Below are 16,306 nucleotides of genomic sequence, written 5' to 3'. Positions count from 1 at the left end.
CGATGAGGGCCCCACAGTTACCGTTTTGGGGCCCTCAGAATAAGTGTGGGACCATCACAGGTGGGAAATACCCCTAGAGGTGGCCCCTCATAGGCCGGTAAGAACTCTCAAGAGGCCAGTAACGGACCTTTGGAGACCACCGAGGGGCCCTTAAAAGCCGCAAGAGGCCCTCAGAAGCCGGCGTGGGGCCCTTATGGAGATCTTAGTGTGGCTATTTCGGGCCCATGAGGTGCTCTAACGAGCCCCATGGGCCGGGGCCCTTCCGAGTCGAAATATGGTCACTCCAAGGCCTGGGTCACTCAGTGGTCAAAGCGCCGCAGGGCCCCTCGCATCCGAGGGTCCCTTTGAACCCGATGGAGGGGGGGGGGGGGTGTACGTGTCCCCTTAGACCCCTAGCTACGCCACTTTCATATGCATCATGTCAGGTATTATAGGCTCCCCCCCCCCCCCCCCACTTGAAAATCGTTCCCGGGCCGAGTTTGCATGTCTGTATATCTATGGTTTGCACTTTGCATGATCTCATTAGGCTAGGCATGCATTTGTCGCATTTGTCAAGACATCCATGATGAGTCCAGCAGTCCAGTGACGTCTTTTATGGTTTTGTTGGCATTTGGCTTGGCAGAATTTCAACGTGAATTTAAATAGCACATGCTAACAACTGGAATCAGCTGGCTGGCCAGCTGGCGACGTACGATAGCTATGTTATTATTTGATATAAAGACGGTAGGAGATGGAAACGAACACGTGAAATGGCATTCACAGAAAAATTAAAAATATATATTTAGTAATTTGCATATGGCATTGATATATACCATTATATACGTAGCTCTGCTAGCGCCACCAGACGGCGTCAGCTGGCGATTCGTCCAGAAAATAGTATGAGTACGGCCCACGAATTTGTGTTGAATTTGTGTCGACAGTGGCCCAAAGCCCGCTGGAGGAAATATTGTGGATAGTTACATTATTTACATCTTTGATTAACCGGCAATTCAAATTCTGTAATACCTAAGCTGAAGCGTGACCACGATGGTTCTCTGCGCGGTGGCTGGTTGCCGTGCGTACTATAACAGTAACAGCAAAACTCTCAAAACGGACAAAGCTAATTCATTATCATTTTTCCACCTGCCTCATGATCCTGAATTGAGAGCAGAGTGGATGGCAAGATGCCAAATTGAAGATGGGTACAATGTAAAAAATGCCAGAATTTGCTCGCTGCATTTCACAAAGGATGACTTTGACTCCTCATATCGAACCAAATGTGCTTTTGGTCTTAAGCCTCTGAGACCCAGGCTCCATGCTCTTGCCTTACCATCTTTGCGGCTGCCTACATCTGGATTGGATAGGTGAGATAACTTTTATTGGTAATGAAATGTTTTGGACTGTGTCCTGTGTGGTGCGATAGAATATCTTTTTCGTAGCTTTTATTTTGTCCTAAGTTTTTAAAAGATTTATTTAATTCAAATAAGTCAGTGAGCTTCTTAAGATTAAATTGTGAAATCATCCTTTTGCACCCTAGGCTCAAAATTAAATCAAACCACTCCCAATATCAGTTGGGCGCACTGGTTTCTCTGATTTATTTATGGAGATGTTCCTATGAATGGAAACATTTCCAATTTTGACAACTCATCTGTTCCAAAAATGGAAACGCTCGTTCCATAGATAGAAATGGCAACATCTTTGCACAATTTTTTGTCCAGGGTGACTGGATTTCATGTTATACCACTTTCACTGTAAACAAGCACGGATACACCAAATGCACTTGTCTTTGTGCACAGAAAGTTGTTGTATCCATTCAACATCACCACTTTGTGTTTTTTAAATTTATAATTGGCTAAACGTTTGATGTTTTGGAACTGGTATAACAGTAAGCTCTCAGTATTTATCTTGGACGTTGGGTTCATAGTCATACTGAAACATTTACCCGCGCCCCACTGGGGTCTGTGCGGGTCTGTGTATAACACACCTTACTGGGGGGCCCTCCCTACCAGTGCTGGAAATGAGGCCGCTTTCTGGTCCCGGCGTTTTATTCTCCGGGTGAGTTCGCCCCGTCTAGCGCTTAGCCTTTCGGGACCCTCTCAGAGCCGCGGTTGTTTTCGCCGCTCGGCCCATTCGAGATGCAAAGTTGATAGTCGCACGAAGTTTATTTGGGGCCTCTGAATATACGACTTCGAAATAAATTGATTCTACAAAACCTTTTACTTTCATCTATATGCATACATTTAACAGTAACTCCAGACTAGACTGGTTTGGCTGGCCCTAAATAAGCTTCGTGTGACTATTAACTTTGCATCTCGACTAGGGCGAGCGGCGAAAACAACCACGACCCTGAGTGGGTCCCGAAAGGCTAAACGCTGGACGGGATTAACCCGCGAGGAGAATAAAACGCCGGGACCAGAAAGCAGCCTCATTTCCAGCACTGCTCCCTACTCCGAAACTACTGGGCCGATCGTCAAAATTCAAACGGCATCTGATAGCCCCGGAAAAACTGTTGAGCTTAAAGGAAATAGTTCACTTTCACGAAATTATTTTTTTTTGCAATGGATTTGTGATTTTTTATGTTCAAAATGATCAGCAAAGAAAATAAAACCTTTTTACAGCAAAATATTATTTTCTATATTTTTGATATAGGAAGAACTTTTCAGTTTCTGTAAGGCACACGCGATCCAGTATGAAAAGAGCATGGGTCATGAAAATTCTTCAGAAACTAGAGAAATTATCGCGGCCACCGGCATTTGGGCGATCTGCTCGTGCTTTTGTTACTGGAGCGCCTCACTGGAGCGAATTTCTCTAGAGTTCTCGTAGATAATTTCTCTAGTTTCTGAAGAATTTTCGGTACCCATGCTCGTTTCATACTGGATGCGAATATATGCAAGGCACACATCCTCAACGCAAGACACATTTTTCGGGGCGAGAAATAGAATATCTTTGCCTAGGGTGATCGTTGGGCTGTAAAAGCTCCTGATTTATGCTCGTCTCAGCCCAAGCTACGGAACTGCTATTCCAGTTCAAAACCCATGTTAAAATGTGAACTATTTCCTTTAACTTAATTTCATTGACCTCGATGTCACCGATGACGTCACAGGTCAGGTCAAAGTAAAAATGATCAATGCTTGGCTTGCTCACATTTTGGGTTCTGGCTGCCGTCTTAAAAGGCAGATCAGGCTGATTTTTTGTTTACACACTCGTAAACAGATGCTTTATGTACCCTGAGGGTACCAAACTTGTACTTTGATTTTCAGGTCAGGGTCAGGTCATCATAGGTCACGGAAATCTTATGTCATAAGTCGGTCACGTCACACATGCTTTATGGTCCATTTAGGCCATATTTTTCGAATTCGGTGCTGCCTGTGTCATTTGAGGCCATTTTCATCTGAATATAGCTGAGTTCAGGTCACTCTCAGGTTAAAAAGGTCAAATTTCAAAGTTAAATTTTTTAACAAAAACATGTCTATTTGATGCAGTTTGAGCTCAGGAGCACGATGGTGCTATTTATATTGGTGTACGATGTCAAATTCGAACAGAAAAATTTATTTGAAAAATATAAATTTGTGAAATTTTTGCTGTAATGCGTATAACTAATAACTTGGCCATTTTAGAAGATATCTGGCTAAAACTTGATAGAGTAAGTCATAAGCATGTGTTCTCTAGAACACATGAACTTCGTAAATAACTCTATAGAACTCTATAGAACTTCGTAAATATGGCGGGCCGAGCTTAAATTTTGTGATATTCGTAATGCGGAGCATCTAGTGTGTCCGTACACAAATTTTGACGGAAATCGTAGGGGCTCTCCCGAATGACATTGAAATTGAAACATCCGTAACTTTGTGAATATGGCGGGCCGAGCTTAGATTTTGGGTGCATCGTAATCAGGACGTTACGTACTATCCACTGACTAAGTTTGGTCCAAATCGTAGGGGCTCGCCTGATTCCGAATCTTAGATTATAGATTAGGATTCACTTACATCTAACTTGACGACCGTCACCTCGTTCGTCAACTTTCGGTTTTCTGATCGGAAAGTCGGAGAACAGGAACATAAACTAGAATGCTGGCTGTCGATTGGTGGCATCCTGCGCATGCCAAATTGCACCAATCAATGCCCAGTATGCTTCAAAAGCAGCAATGCACGCAGCGTCGCCATTTATGGAACAGGCCGTTTCTATTTTTGGAAACGGCATTTCCATTGTTCCAAAAATGGAAACGTTTCCATAAATGGGTCGGACATACCACAGTGTGCCCGTCTGATATATCAACCCAGAAAGTTATTATCAGGCCCTCGGCAGCCTGAAGTCAGATACACAACCACTTAACCTTAAAATATTTGATTTATTGTCTGTAATCTCTCCTGAGACATTGCCTGCGGCACTGTACTGCTTCTAGGTTGTGTGGAGTGTTTTAGGTACCTAACAGTTTGCGGTAACAGTAAATATTTCAGAGGTGCTTTGGTAGTTCCAGAATGGATAATTATCATATGTGAAATCAGGACCAGGGGATCAAAATACATCATAGGTATAGTGTGCTGTTCATAATCGGTTTGGCATTCTGACCTAACTAATACAAAAAAGTGAACCAGGTTCATCAAATGTCAATGACCTGGCATGACCTTCATGTGACCGTGACACCCACCATAATGCATGTGACCAACATCATTTCACATGTTTGAACTCTTAAGACCACAAAAAGACTGCAAATGTGCGGACAATGTGAGAGGACATACGCTGAATCGCGATTCTGGCCAAACATGGTCTCAAGAAATAGGTCACAGGCAATGCTGGAATTGTGAATTTTGGTCGTGGTCCCGGAGAATAAAATCTGTCCGGAGAACCGGCCAGCTTTTAGAACACTCAACAGGAAAATCAAATGTTTTGCCTCCTAAATGTGACAGTTGATAAAACGTGTTTTCTCAATGCTATAACTGCATGTTTTAGGCGTAATAATATCAGTTTTTCATCACAGGCTGGAAATTAAAGAGAGTTCAGGTGCCGGAGTATAAAGTTGTGAAGGAGAACAAAATTGTTTGGACCCGGCTGGGACCAGCAAAGGGCATTATTTTCAACATTTGTCACAGGTCAAAGGTCATCTGGGTCAGGGTCATGACATTTTCAGGGTATGCGTGAAATTGATTTCTTAAATCGAGATTCGAGGGTACTCGAAGTTTCTTCGCGTTCTCCCGCTTTTAGCGCGAGTTATTCGCGAAAAACTGAGGGAAGGGGTCCGTTCGACTCCCCTCCCCCGAGAGGAGTGAGGGTTAAAGGGGGCAAAAGGAGGATCAACGATTTAATGGGTTCTTATTTTAGTTGCTACCTTCCTGAGGCTAGGGTTAAAATTGTCTTAAGCACATTGGACATATCATTCGTCTACCTCCTGTGTGATGACTGATGAGTCACCCTGTTTTTTTTGGGGGGGGGGGGCAAAGTCTTTTCTTTTATCTGCTCAGTCAAATTCCAATTGGTGTAGGCCTCTCATTGGCAACTGCACAATTAGAGAAACCGAAAAGTGCCAGCAAACTGGCAACTTCTTAGATCTGCTGAGCAGATAAATCAGGATTTTTAATGGCCAACATACAAGGTCACATGACCTGGACTTGAACTGCAGCATAAAAATCACTTCAGTATGGTTGGAAAGTGATTCAAATAATTGGATCCCTCACCAGTGTGTGGGGCTTCTTGTTTTGAGAGTGAATGATGTGTGGGGCTTTTTGTTTTGAGAGTGAATGAACATCCATAATTGAAAATGTACCTAAAATAATTACATGGTTGGCAGATCATAAATGTTTGTATTGCATGATAAAATGAATAAATACCAAGTCAATGGACGAAAGCAGTCTGTCAATACTGTAGCTTTCTAACTTAATTTTAATGACAGATATTCACATACTTTCAACACAGCTCTTGTACTATTATAACTGCATGCTTGCTGTTAGATATTTTGTCGTTTAGCGATTTTCTGTGTACCTTGTCCGGTGACGATTACAACTTGTGGCTATTTCAGTCTGCTGGAGGAGTATGCCGGCGATGAGGAGGAGGAGTGGGAAGCGCTGCACCCTTTGCGGGAGCAATCGCCGCCGCTGGACCCCGAGGATCGCGCCGCCATCATCGAGGAGGCCATGGCAGAGCAGCTGCGCCGCGAGCAATGGCAGCGCGACCAGAAGTTGGACATGCTCGCTTCTGTGGGAAAACCACGCAAAAGGGCTCCCACTACGAGCGTGGCCGCCAAGCGGCGTAAGGCAGCATCCAATGTTTCGCTATCCAGAGGGGTAGAAGGCACAATCACCAGCATGAAGTCCGAGGTATACAATCTGCCGAATGGCGGTCCCATCATTCGCAAGGTGACGTTCATGAAGCCCGAGGTAGAGCAGCGAGACGAAGGCGAGGACCTGGACGACCTGGGCCGGCAGCTAAAGGAGATCCGCAGGATGCAGCGACAGACGGGCGTGCTGGAGCAGAAGCTGGCCACCAAGCAGCGGCAGCTGCAGGAGCTGCTGTTGCAGCAGGCGGCCGCGCAGTCCACGCTGACGTCGCTCACAGGCCGGCAGTCGGGCCGGCGCCGGCGGGAAGACGTGGAGGCGGAGCAGGCGCTGCAAAACGCCGCCATGTTCCCGGCCGGCCACCCGCTCATGGTGCTCCGCTCCGAGGAAGAGCCCGTCGAGCTCGCGCTGGCCAACGATATGCTCTCCGTGCCGGCCGACATGCTCGAGGCCAAGCGGATGATCTTCAGTCTTCGCCAGGAGGTACTGGCACTCCGTAACTCGTCGTTGAAACACGCGCACACCGCCACCACGCAGCGCATCGACGCTATCGGGAGGGATGTGAAGCGTGACATACGCCAGGCGGCCATCATCGAGCGAATGCGAGACGCTCTCAATGCGGTATTCACTCGAGCTCAGCAGTCTCGTCTGCTTAAAAGCAAGAGGCTGCTGCCCTGGGAGGCTGAAGACTACATGCGCGCCATCGCACTGCGGCGCCTCTGCCGCCGGCGCACGTTCGAGTTTGTGCGCAACACGATGAACATCCCGCTGCCGTCGATGTTTGCGCTGCGCAGCGCGGCGGCGTTCGGACGATTCCCCGAGGTGTCGCGCGGCTTCAAGGAGCTGCGCGAGCAGAAGAGGCTGCGCTTCATAAAGGGTCCGGGCCCGTGGTCGCGGCCGCGGCCGCAGCCGGCGGCAGTGGTGGCCGAGCTGGAACCGCTGGAGACAGAGGTGATTGCCGCCGGAGAGATGGCCGGCCAGCTGACCCTGGATCACATGGATGCGGCCGAGCAGCATTCGCCCGTCCGCCGCGGTCAGGCGCACAGCATCACCAAGCAGAAGTGGAGGTCCTACGAGGTGGATGATGACGAGGACGAAGAGGAGGATGTGGTAGAGGAGGTGGAGGTGTTCGAGGCCGAAACGCCCAGCCCGGCCAAACAGTGCTGGAACGCGGTCGATCTCACCGAGCTCATCGAGTTCGAGCACGAAGACCAGAGTTCGAGCATCGACGATGGCTGGTCTCAGCACGTGGAGCCTCCCTTGGCGGTGGTGGGCAGGCCGCGCGGTCGCGGCCGCGGACGGGGCCGCGGCGTCGGTCGGCCGAGGGGGCGGCGGGGCGCGTCCGTGAGTGGCGGCAGGCAGGCGCCCGTCCATTCCACCAGCCTTGTGTTTGCCGATGAACTGTAGGCCCAGCAGCTGCAGGAACATAAGGTACAAAGCTGGGCCACTCCAGCACAGTGTGGCTGGGCGTCGCATTCACTTCGTACGACCGAAGTCTCGCACAGTGAGTGCCGAGCGATGGACAGACAAACCCGCTGTGGAGACTGCCCAGGGTCCCGCAGGCTGAGCGCGGCACAGACTAACTCACGCTGAGATGATCGCTGTCTCGAGCGGCTCCGTACGCCCCGCGCTCACGGACAGCGCCTGTGCCGCCAGGGACGCTTTTAACACCATCCATGGTTTCACGTATCCTCACAGTGGCGGACGGTGTTACATTGTAAGATAGGATGATTTGAAGCATTCGTGTCACCATTCACCCACCATGTTTTCGTTTTTATTTAGTGCTCCTTGTAGCACAGGGATCATGGCTGTCTTCAGCCTTGTGTTGAGCACCGATTTCCCGGTTAAAGGCGGAAACAGACTTTCCGCAGTCAGAAGATAACACGAGGGAGCCTTTTAAATGACTCAACTAACGCTCACATCAACCGTACGCATGGAGGCGGGATCAATCAATCAATCCTACGCACCTCCATCCTTGCGATTGATGCGAGTGTGGTTTATGCTATTCAATAGGCTCTCGAATGTTATCTTATGGCTGCGTAAAAAGTCTGGCATAGTGTATGATTTTGTTCACTTGCATACCGATGCTGTTTCGTTGGGTTTTGTGTATATACGCGCGATTCATGTGTGTGCGTGTGTGTGTATGTGTTTGTGAGCCGTGCATAGCGCGTGGAGACTAGGGCGTGGAGGAAATGCGGACACACGCTTGCGTACTAGGCTCATTGGATGAAAGTGTTTTCTGCACTTTGTCATACTATTAGCTCATCGAAGATGTGGAATGACAAGGGCGAGTTAGCTTTGAGGGTTCTAAATATTTTTGTTGCACTAGCTGCTTAATTTCCGTGGGCTGTATAAAGTAAATAAAAGTTGACGCGCATTATTATGTCTTGGGTCCTGATGACCTAGGCTGTCCTGCCCCCCCCCCCCCGTCGTAAGATAACAGTGGGTTAGTGCAGAACGGGTGGGCAGCATCTCGGGACGGTGCAGCGACCGGGCCATCGTTTCCATGTTCTGACAGGTAACAGTACTGTGACATGTGACGTGTTCAGACCCTGTCCTGACGCCGGACGCTGTCTCGCTCCGACATGTGCTGGCTCGGACGACAAAATCATCTCAGCTGTGATTAGTGGGACTACGTGACGTCACGATTTTTTTGTTTCGGTAATAACGTCAAAGTCTATATAAGCATCCAAGTGTTGCAATATTTCTGCTAAATTTGTTCCTTCAAAGAAGCTATGACCTCATCCATGGCCAGTGTATCTTTTTCCTAAGTCCATGGCTTGAACTGGCATGGTGGTGCCCTCTTGAAAGCCAGATGGCGCTCAAAGCGATGCCATTGGACGTCAACGAGGCATGTAGAGCTGCTGCCTCACTCCTCATTGAAGATCGATTGAAGTTTCGAACAGCCGATTGGGCCGGCTCTGAAAGCAACATGTTCCTCCGGAATGACCGTGCTCACAGCTGTCCCACAAGACCTGCCTGCCTTACGCGGGACAGACAGCAGGGGTGCACTCAGCCTCAGCGGCGCACCATAGAGTGTACCTACTCCAATCAGCCCAATGTCTCCATTGTCCTCCTGGCCTGCGGCCCTGAACTGGTCTGTAAATAGAACGAATGAGTCTAAATCAACAAACGAAATGAGTGGGACGCTCCAGATTAGTGAGTTTTTTTTTCCACTTGTTAGGTAGTAAAAAAGACTGCAAATCGCGCTGGGACCGGCGCGATTCGATGTGCTTGTCGAGGAACTTTTCGAACCACTGTTAAAGGGTTTTTTCGTCTTGCCAGTGTGCAGTGTGAGCGAGCACCCAGGCAAATTATGCATTATCTACAGCAGGGAGGATCTACCAAAACCAGGGAGGTCACTCCTAATCCGGCAAGGGGCTATAAGAGGCAGTGTTAGCTTTGAAAGTGCGCAATGTACGTTGCACATGTATAGCAGCCCTTGATAAGCTAAACATATGGAGCGTAGAGTAGGTGGATTTGGTCGGTGGACAATCGCAGAAAAGGCACCAGCTCGTGAACTCCTCTCCGCGTATCCTAACTGCGCAGTGTGGCGGGAGCCCACGGGCCCGGGTCGGCCGCTGCTGCGCTGTTCTCCCGTGCGGCCCCGAACTCTCCCTCTCGTCCTCGAATAATCAGCTCGCCGATCAGCCCTGGAGGACCGGCCGCGCCACCGCGCCCGCGGCCGCGCCTTCGTCTCCACCAATAGGGGAGCGGCCGGCCGAGAGGCGACCAATCAGCGGCAGCCGTCTGGGGCCGGCCGGGCGACAGTCAGACGGACCATCTCCCCACTGGACACTGCGGAACGCACCTGAGCTCGGCCGTGGGCAGTGCACCTATACGCGACCTTCATCGGGACATCATGGTGAGTCACTGCCTGAGGGATTGACCTGGGGGTCTCAGGCCGGCGTCAACAGCGTGGGTTGGGTCAAATGGGCCGAACCATCGAACATTTTCAAACGGTTCTCAATGTTTTGCCGTGTTGTCTGCAGCGTTGCAGACGAGTAACTTTGTGAAATGAAGAGGTAATTATCATTTATCAGCATTTACATGATCTTGTATTTCATCTGGTCTCGAGCAGCTCCTGATAGGAATGGCGAAATAAAATGAAACGACATCCCATAGACAAGAGCCCGGAAACTTGAGGTCATACGGAAGTTGGAAAAGGACAGGCTCGAATGCACAGTTTTCGATATACTGTGGAATGCACGTTTTACGCCTCGCGTTTTACAACCCGCCAATGCATCGTTACGTTTATGTTACCGAATGTCTGTATGAGTGCGACCCTGTAAACCCGAGTCAGTTTCGGTCAGCCCAGTAGGTATAACCTCCGGCACACTGAGGCTCGTCGAGGACAGCGTTGCTCGTTGACTGGTCCAGCTGAATGGTTTCACAGCGCACACCTTCTGTTTCAGACGAGTTACGAGGACAAGGGCGAGAAGCCGGCCGGCGGCAAGTTTGTCCACTTTGACCACGTCACCTTCTGGGTGGGCAATGCTAAACAGGTGAGCACGGCTGACCAGCAACCCTCCCCTCCCACACAGCCCCATTGGACATCACCGTCTCCGCCGCGGCTGAACCGAAAACTAGAAGAAAAGATGTGATCGTGAGATCGGTATTCACATCATGATGACCCCAGAAATAATTCCACTGGCGCTTCCCGCAGCCTGACAAATGGCATAAGATGACCGTTGTCTTGCTGCTGCCGTGATCGGAATGCTCCTTGCACTTGAGTGCGGTGCTCTGGCTGCCAGACGCTGGCAGAGTGCCAAATGCGCCCTCCCAACGACCCTGCTGCCGAGCCCGGTCACGTGCGGCCGCGGCCGCGGCCGACCCGTCGCGTCTGACGGCCGACCGACCGGCGCCGGCGCAGCGTTCGGAATTCTGCCATCACCAGCAGCCGGGGGCGGCGGCGCCTCCTGCCCCGCTCGCTGCCCTGCCCTCTGCGGGTCGCCGCGCGAGGATCCCCGCTGATGGCAATCTTGCTGTACAGCTGTATGTCGTCTGGACACCGCTGGTGGACCCTTGTCACTCTGATGAGCGCAGTAAAAGCGGGCGCCGCTGCTGGAAAGGCGCTGTGCCATGAGGGCGACATTGGACCTACCTGTGACGACAGGAATGTCGTGGTGCTCGGAGCTTGCCGAAGTTAATCAGCAACCTCACTGTGCTCGTCTCTCTTGCTGCTAGTTCATCGGCCCAAGTTTCACGCCTTGCTGAAGTCGCTAGTCAAAAGCACCCCTCTCCGATTCTGCAAATGTATATATTACCCTCTTACTCCTTAGTTGCGACATACCTAATTTTTCGCACGCTAAACAGGACTTCTTTGAAGGTGGGATAGTCCCTTTACCCCGGCTTGGGTCTTAGTCGTTCCCATTACTCATGATGCTATTACTGATCCTGCTTATGGCATGGGCAAGACCGATAGGCACAGCCAACACCGATGAACCAATGACAGAAATAAATAAAAACGACGAATGTGCTTGGTTTTAGTAGGTAGCAGGTTTACTGCGTAGTGCCTCCTTACCTCACCCTTTCCGACTTTAGTCAGTGCTCTAATCGTTACAGTTTTTATAAATCTGCATCACTGTAGCCATACCGTTGTATTGATCTTTGCACCGTTGTTGTTACGCCTTTATGCATAACAATGCTGTGTGCGCGCGGACAGGCGGCTTCCTACTACTGCACCCACCTGGGGTTCGCGCCGCACGCGTACGCCGGCCTGGAGACGGGCAGTCGCGACGTGGCCGCCCACTGCGTGCGCCAGAACGACATCTACTTCGTGTTCAAGAGCGCGCTGAAGCCGGGCAACAAGGAAATGGGCGACCACCTGGTGCGACACGGAGACGGCGTCAAAGACGTAGCGTTTACCGTGGAGGACCTGGACGTCATCGTCGAGGTAGGTCCGGTAACCGCTGAGCCGAGGTAGGTTGTCGCCATCGTTGTCCTAAGTGCGCATGTCGGTCGTGCGGTACTTCTCTCTATATGAAAAATACGTCATATATTATGCGCTATGTTCATATATATTAGTGGTGTCAATCGGAACTTGAATCTTCGGAATTCCGATTTTGTCCAATGTCCAGTTCGGAATTCGGTTGGACAATGACAGCAAGCTTTGGACAACTTTGGACAATCGCTTGCTACACCTCACCTCAATCGTGTTTAACATTGATTGGCTATTAGAAAGCTCAGCTTTCGAAATAATAACACTTTTGAGCTGGTAACGATACATTAAAAGCAAATTAGATAACGGTGTTGAGTGTAAGCTATTCCGTAGATGTCGGACATATTTGGACAAATGGCTGGCTTGGACATTTTTGGACGAACAGTCGACGTAAGTACCTATTGGACATTGGACGGACATCGGACATACGTTTTTTGAAATTGACACCACTTATATATATATAGACGTGATTCCGTTCGAATGAGCTGACGCTTGCGCTGTGTTATCACTGTCTTGTCAAATTTTTATGACTGGTTTTTGATTAGCAACGGCCTGACCGTTTAGGCGGCCCCTAGCTTCCATAAGCCCTAGCCTAGCCCTAGCTTCCATTATAGAGTCCGGTTGTCTCCTTGATGAGCCGTTAGTGAGCCCGACCGTGCCCTCGGGAGACGGTTCACGGCCCTGCAGAGCGGGCGGCCGGTGACGCGTCCATTACCCCTGCCCTCAGCACGCCAAGAAGCGCGGCGCCACCATTGTCAAGGACATCTGGGAGGAGAGTGACGCTAGCGGCTCGGTGCGATTCGCCGTGGTGCAGACGGTACGTCGGCCCTGCCGCCTTTGTATCGCGGCTGTATCGCGGGCTTATCGCGCAGCAATCGTCCTGTCATGCAAATGTAGACCCCCCTGACGACAGTGTAGAGCGAGGGCTGTTACCTGACAGGTGGATGTCATTCAGGAGGAGATGCAGAGTTTCAGAGCAGCCATGGATCTCTTAATGGTTTATCACTGGCTCCTCTTTCCTCCATTTGTCACTTTTCGTAGATGTTGACCTATTGGGTATCCTCTTCTTGCATCCGCACATAATCGACTCATTTTCCAATTTTAACGGCATTTGATAGCTAGGTAACTTTGTCCAAGGAACTCTATTTTAACGCTTTTTTCGACATTCCGTCACGGGAAAAGTTTTCATTTATTGAAGTATATCAACCAATGGCGAGATTCTGGTCAAGGCAAGAAAGGTCGGATTTCAAAACCTACTTGATTTTGATTTGCGTGTCATCGAGTGACCATCGGGAATCGCCATTCGCCCCGCTTGACCGGTCCATAACGCGTCTGTTGTGGTACGGTCGGCTACTGACGCTCCCGTCTCACCCGTCCGATAGTACGGCGACACGACGCACACGCTGGTGGAGCGCGGCTCGTACTCGGGCCTCTTCCTGCCCGGCTACCAGAAGCCGCTGGCAGCCGAGAGCAAGCTGCTGGCCACGCTGCCGCCGGTGGGGCTGCGCTTCGTCGACCACGTGGTGGGCAACCAGCCCGACCTGCAGATGACCAACGTGGCCGACTGGTACGAGAAGTCGCTGGCCTTCCACCGGTTCTGGTCTATCGACGACAAGCAGTTGCACACCGAGTTCTCGGCACTGCGCTCCATCGTCGTCACCAACTGGGACGAGACTATCAAGGTGCGGCCGGCGGCGGGACGTGGGGAGTGGGGGACCTTTGTCCAGCGTGTAACCGGTACCTGACGGCTGACGGTGATCAAGCCGGATGCTAAAATGTCTTTCAACATGCTTTCATTAATCGTTTATTGTAATCAAAATGATCTTGACTATATGGATAAGTCATAAGTAGGTATATTTGGTTCAAGGTATGCCAGTTGGCAGTTTTCACCACTTACCCATAAGCCCTTACACATTAAGGTCATTCCACAACGTGCCCGTGTTTTGAAAGTCGATGCCCTCTCTCAGATGCCCATCAACGAGCCAGCTCCCGGCAAGAGGAAGTCTCAGATTCAGGAGTACGTGGACTATTACGGCGGTGCGGGTGTGCAGCACATCGCTCTCAACACGACCGACATCATCGGCTCGGTGAGTACCGCGCAGTAATAGCTGGCAGTAGCACCTGCAGTAGCACCTGCAGTAGCACCGACAGTAGCACCAACAGTAGCACTGACAACAGCGGCGGGAGTGGCACGAGCACTAACATCGGCAGCAGCTGACCGGGCAGTAACACTGGCAGTAACACAACACCTACAGTGACACCGACAGCCTACAGTGACACCGGCAGTAGCACTGACAACAGCCAACAGGGACAGGAGTAGCACGAGTAGTAGAACAATCGCCACCATCCGCAGCAGTACCGGGTGTATCACCTGGGGCAGTAGAGCAGGATGATGGCTGGAGTAATCGAAGTGAGTGGTATTCCAAATCGCGTAATGGTCGAACTCGTCACTGATGTTTTGTTTGTCCGTTGACTGGAAAACATATGCGTCTCTCTGTGACTGCCTGCTGACTACGAGTACCTGTAGAATGACTAAGATCCCTGCCAGTCTGTGTGTGCGACTACGACTTCTTGCACTTGCTGACATCTGTACCCATGCCGTGTTTGTTGACTCAGATCCGAGCGATGAAGGCGCGCGGCCAGGAGTTCCTCACCATCCCCGACACTTACTACGAGGAGCTGCGAGAACAGCTCAAACACTCCAAGGTCAAGGTGGAAGAGGACCTGGACGTTCTGCAGGTAAGCAATGCCACATTTCTCACCCTCTGGCGGCCGAGGCAGTCGTGCCCGTACAGTGATCGCCCTCGGTACCGCCAATGATCGGCAGGTGGCACCACCGTAGAAGGCTTACGCTGGAGAGTGCATTGAAGTGTCCTTTGGTCGGCTCAGAAACGCCTTGCTGGAACCAATCTGCAATCCGGCCTCCGCGGGCTCCGATAGGCTCGAGAGAGAACCAGACCTTCTGCAGGTTGGTTGACAGGCTGAGCGTGCTGACATGTTCGTTGCAAGAGCGCCATAAATGTTGTTCTGTCAATTGCAGGAGCTGAACATCCTGATCGACTACGACGACGACGGCTACCTGCTGCAGATCTTCACCAAGATCATGCAGGACCGACCGACGCTGTTCATCGAGGCCATTCAGCGAAACAATCACCAGGTGAGGCGAACCGGGATCAGACACCGACGAAGAGCACAAAGCGATCCAACACAGATGTATTGGCCTTGATAAAGTATACGAATTTCGTTTCTTGAAAATGTTTGATTGACTGACTCCCGGCTCTGAACATTCACATTCGCTGCTTCCCAATCAGTATGTCAGCAAGTGGAAGCTTGTGTGATTGATGATGCAGGCCGCACACAGTGCGTGTAGCTAGCTTAGCTCCATCCCGGCCAGGGCTTCGACTGACGTCCCACTCCTTCCACCCTGCAGGGTTTCGGAGCCGGTAACTTCAAGGCGCTGTTCGTCGCCATCGAAATTGACCAGGCGAGACGGGGCAATCTGTGAGCGGCGTCTGGACCGGACCAGACCAGCATCTGAACAGAACCGAACCAAAACGGCCCCTGAACAGGACCAGACTGGAGTTTGACCGGACCTACGTGGGAGGCTCCGCAGTTCTGTGAAAGCGTCCGACAGAGACAGACAGACCAGGTCTCGTACACAGCAGTGCCAGTCCGCTCCGCTCCGCCGCGACTAACCTCGGTGCCAGGGTACTAGGTAGCGCCTCAGACTCCGTCCAACATTGACCAGTGTGTAGACCGGCGCGCAGTACGCGACTGGATAATGGTGCCGTCTCAGATGTGAAGTGTATGCCGGCGCCTTGCTAAGCATAATTGCTTTCTTTCCGAAGGCCGGTGTGCAATATTGTGGTTACTGGGCAATATTTGGGGAATACATGTATTAACTGCGGCCGACTATCCCTTGATTCGATGTCCAAGCGTGGCACCACTCCGGCGTCAGCTTAGCGGACGGTTTCCCAGCTCCCCAGGCTGTTGAAGTTATTGGGCGCGGTGCAAAGGTTACGACTGAACGAGTTACAATCCGTTCAGTCTTCCGTCTCAACCTCACACCGACGATTTAGGGCGCTGGACCTAGCCAGGGCCCTGATATAAAACACGG

At 50.8% G+C, this 16,306-nt stretch overlaps 2 protein-coding genes across 2 annotated transcripts; both read left to right on the top strand.

Annotated features, from left to right (window-relative positions):
- Positions 1–867: 867 nt before the first annotated feature.
- On the top strand, positions 868–8,625 carry LOC122382211. The gene is made up of 2 exons (XM_043367255.1): positions 868–1,343; positions 5,993–8,625. Exons 1-2 carry the CDS (start codon positions 1,027–1,029, stop codon positions 7,653–7,655), a joined length of 1,980 nt encoding a protein of 659 aa, XP_043223190.1. The 5' UTR covers positions 868–1,026; the 3' UTR covers positions 7,656–8,625.
- LOC122382212 (4-hydroxyphenylpyruvate dioxygenase-like) lies at positions 7,369–16,096 on the top strand. The gene is made up of 9 exons (XM_043367256.1): positions 7,369–10,113; positions 10,664–10,753; positions 11,914–12,144; positions 12,917–13,006; positions 13,572–13,871; positions 14,157–14,276; positions 14,806–14,928; positions 15,230–15,346; positions 15,620–16,096. The coding sequence occupies exons 1-9, from the start codon at positions 10,111–10,113 to the stop codon at positions 15,692–15,694; spliced, it is 1,149 nt and encodes a 382-aa protein (XP_043223191.1). The 5' UTR covers positions 7,369–10,110; the 3' UTR covers positions 15,695–16,096.
- The last annotated feature ends 210 nt before the right edge of the window (positions 16,097–16,306 follow it).

This window comes from Amphibalanus amphitrite, unplaced genomic scaffold (assembly GCF_019059575.1).
Source record: "Amphibalanus amphitrite isolate SeventyFive unplaced genomic scaffold, NRLGWU_Aamphi_draft 000135F_arrow, whole genome shotgun sequence".
In the NCBI taxonomy this organism is placed as follows: domain Eukaryota; kingdom Metazoa; phylum Arthropoda; class Thecostraca; order Balanomorpha; family Balanidae; genus Amphibalanus; species Amphibalanus amphitrite.
The sequence above is the reverse complement of the archived record's forward strand: the minus strand, read 5'-3'. Positions and strand labels throughout refer to the sequence as shown.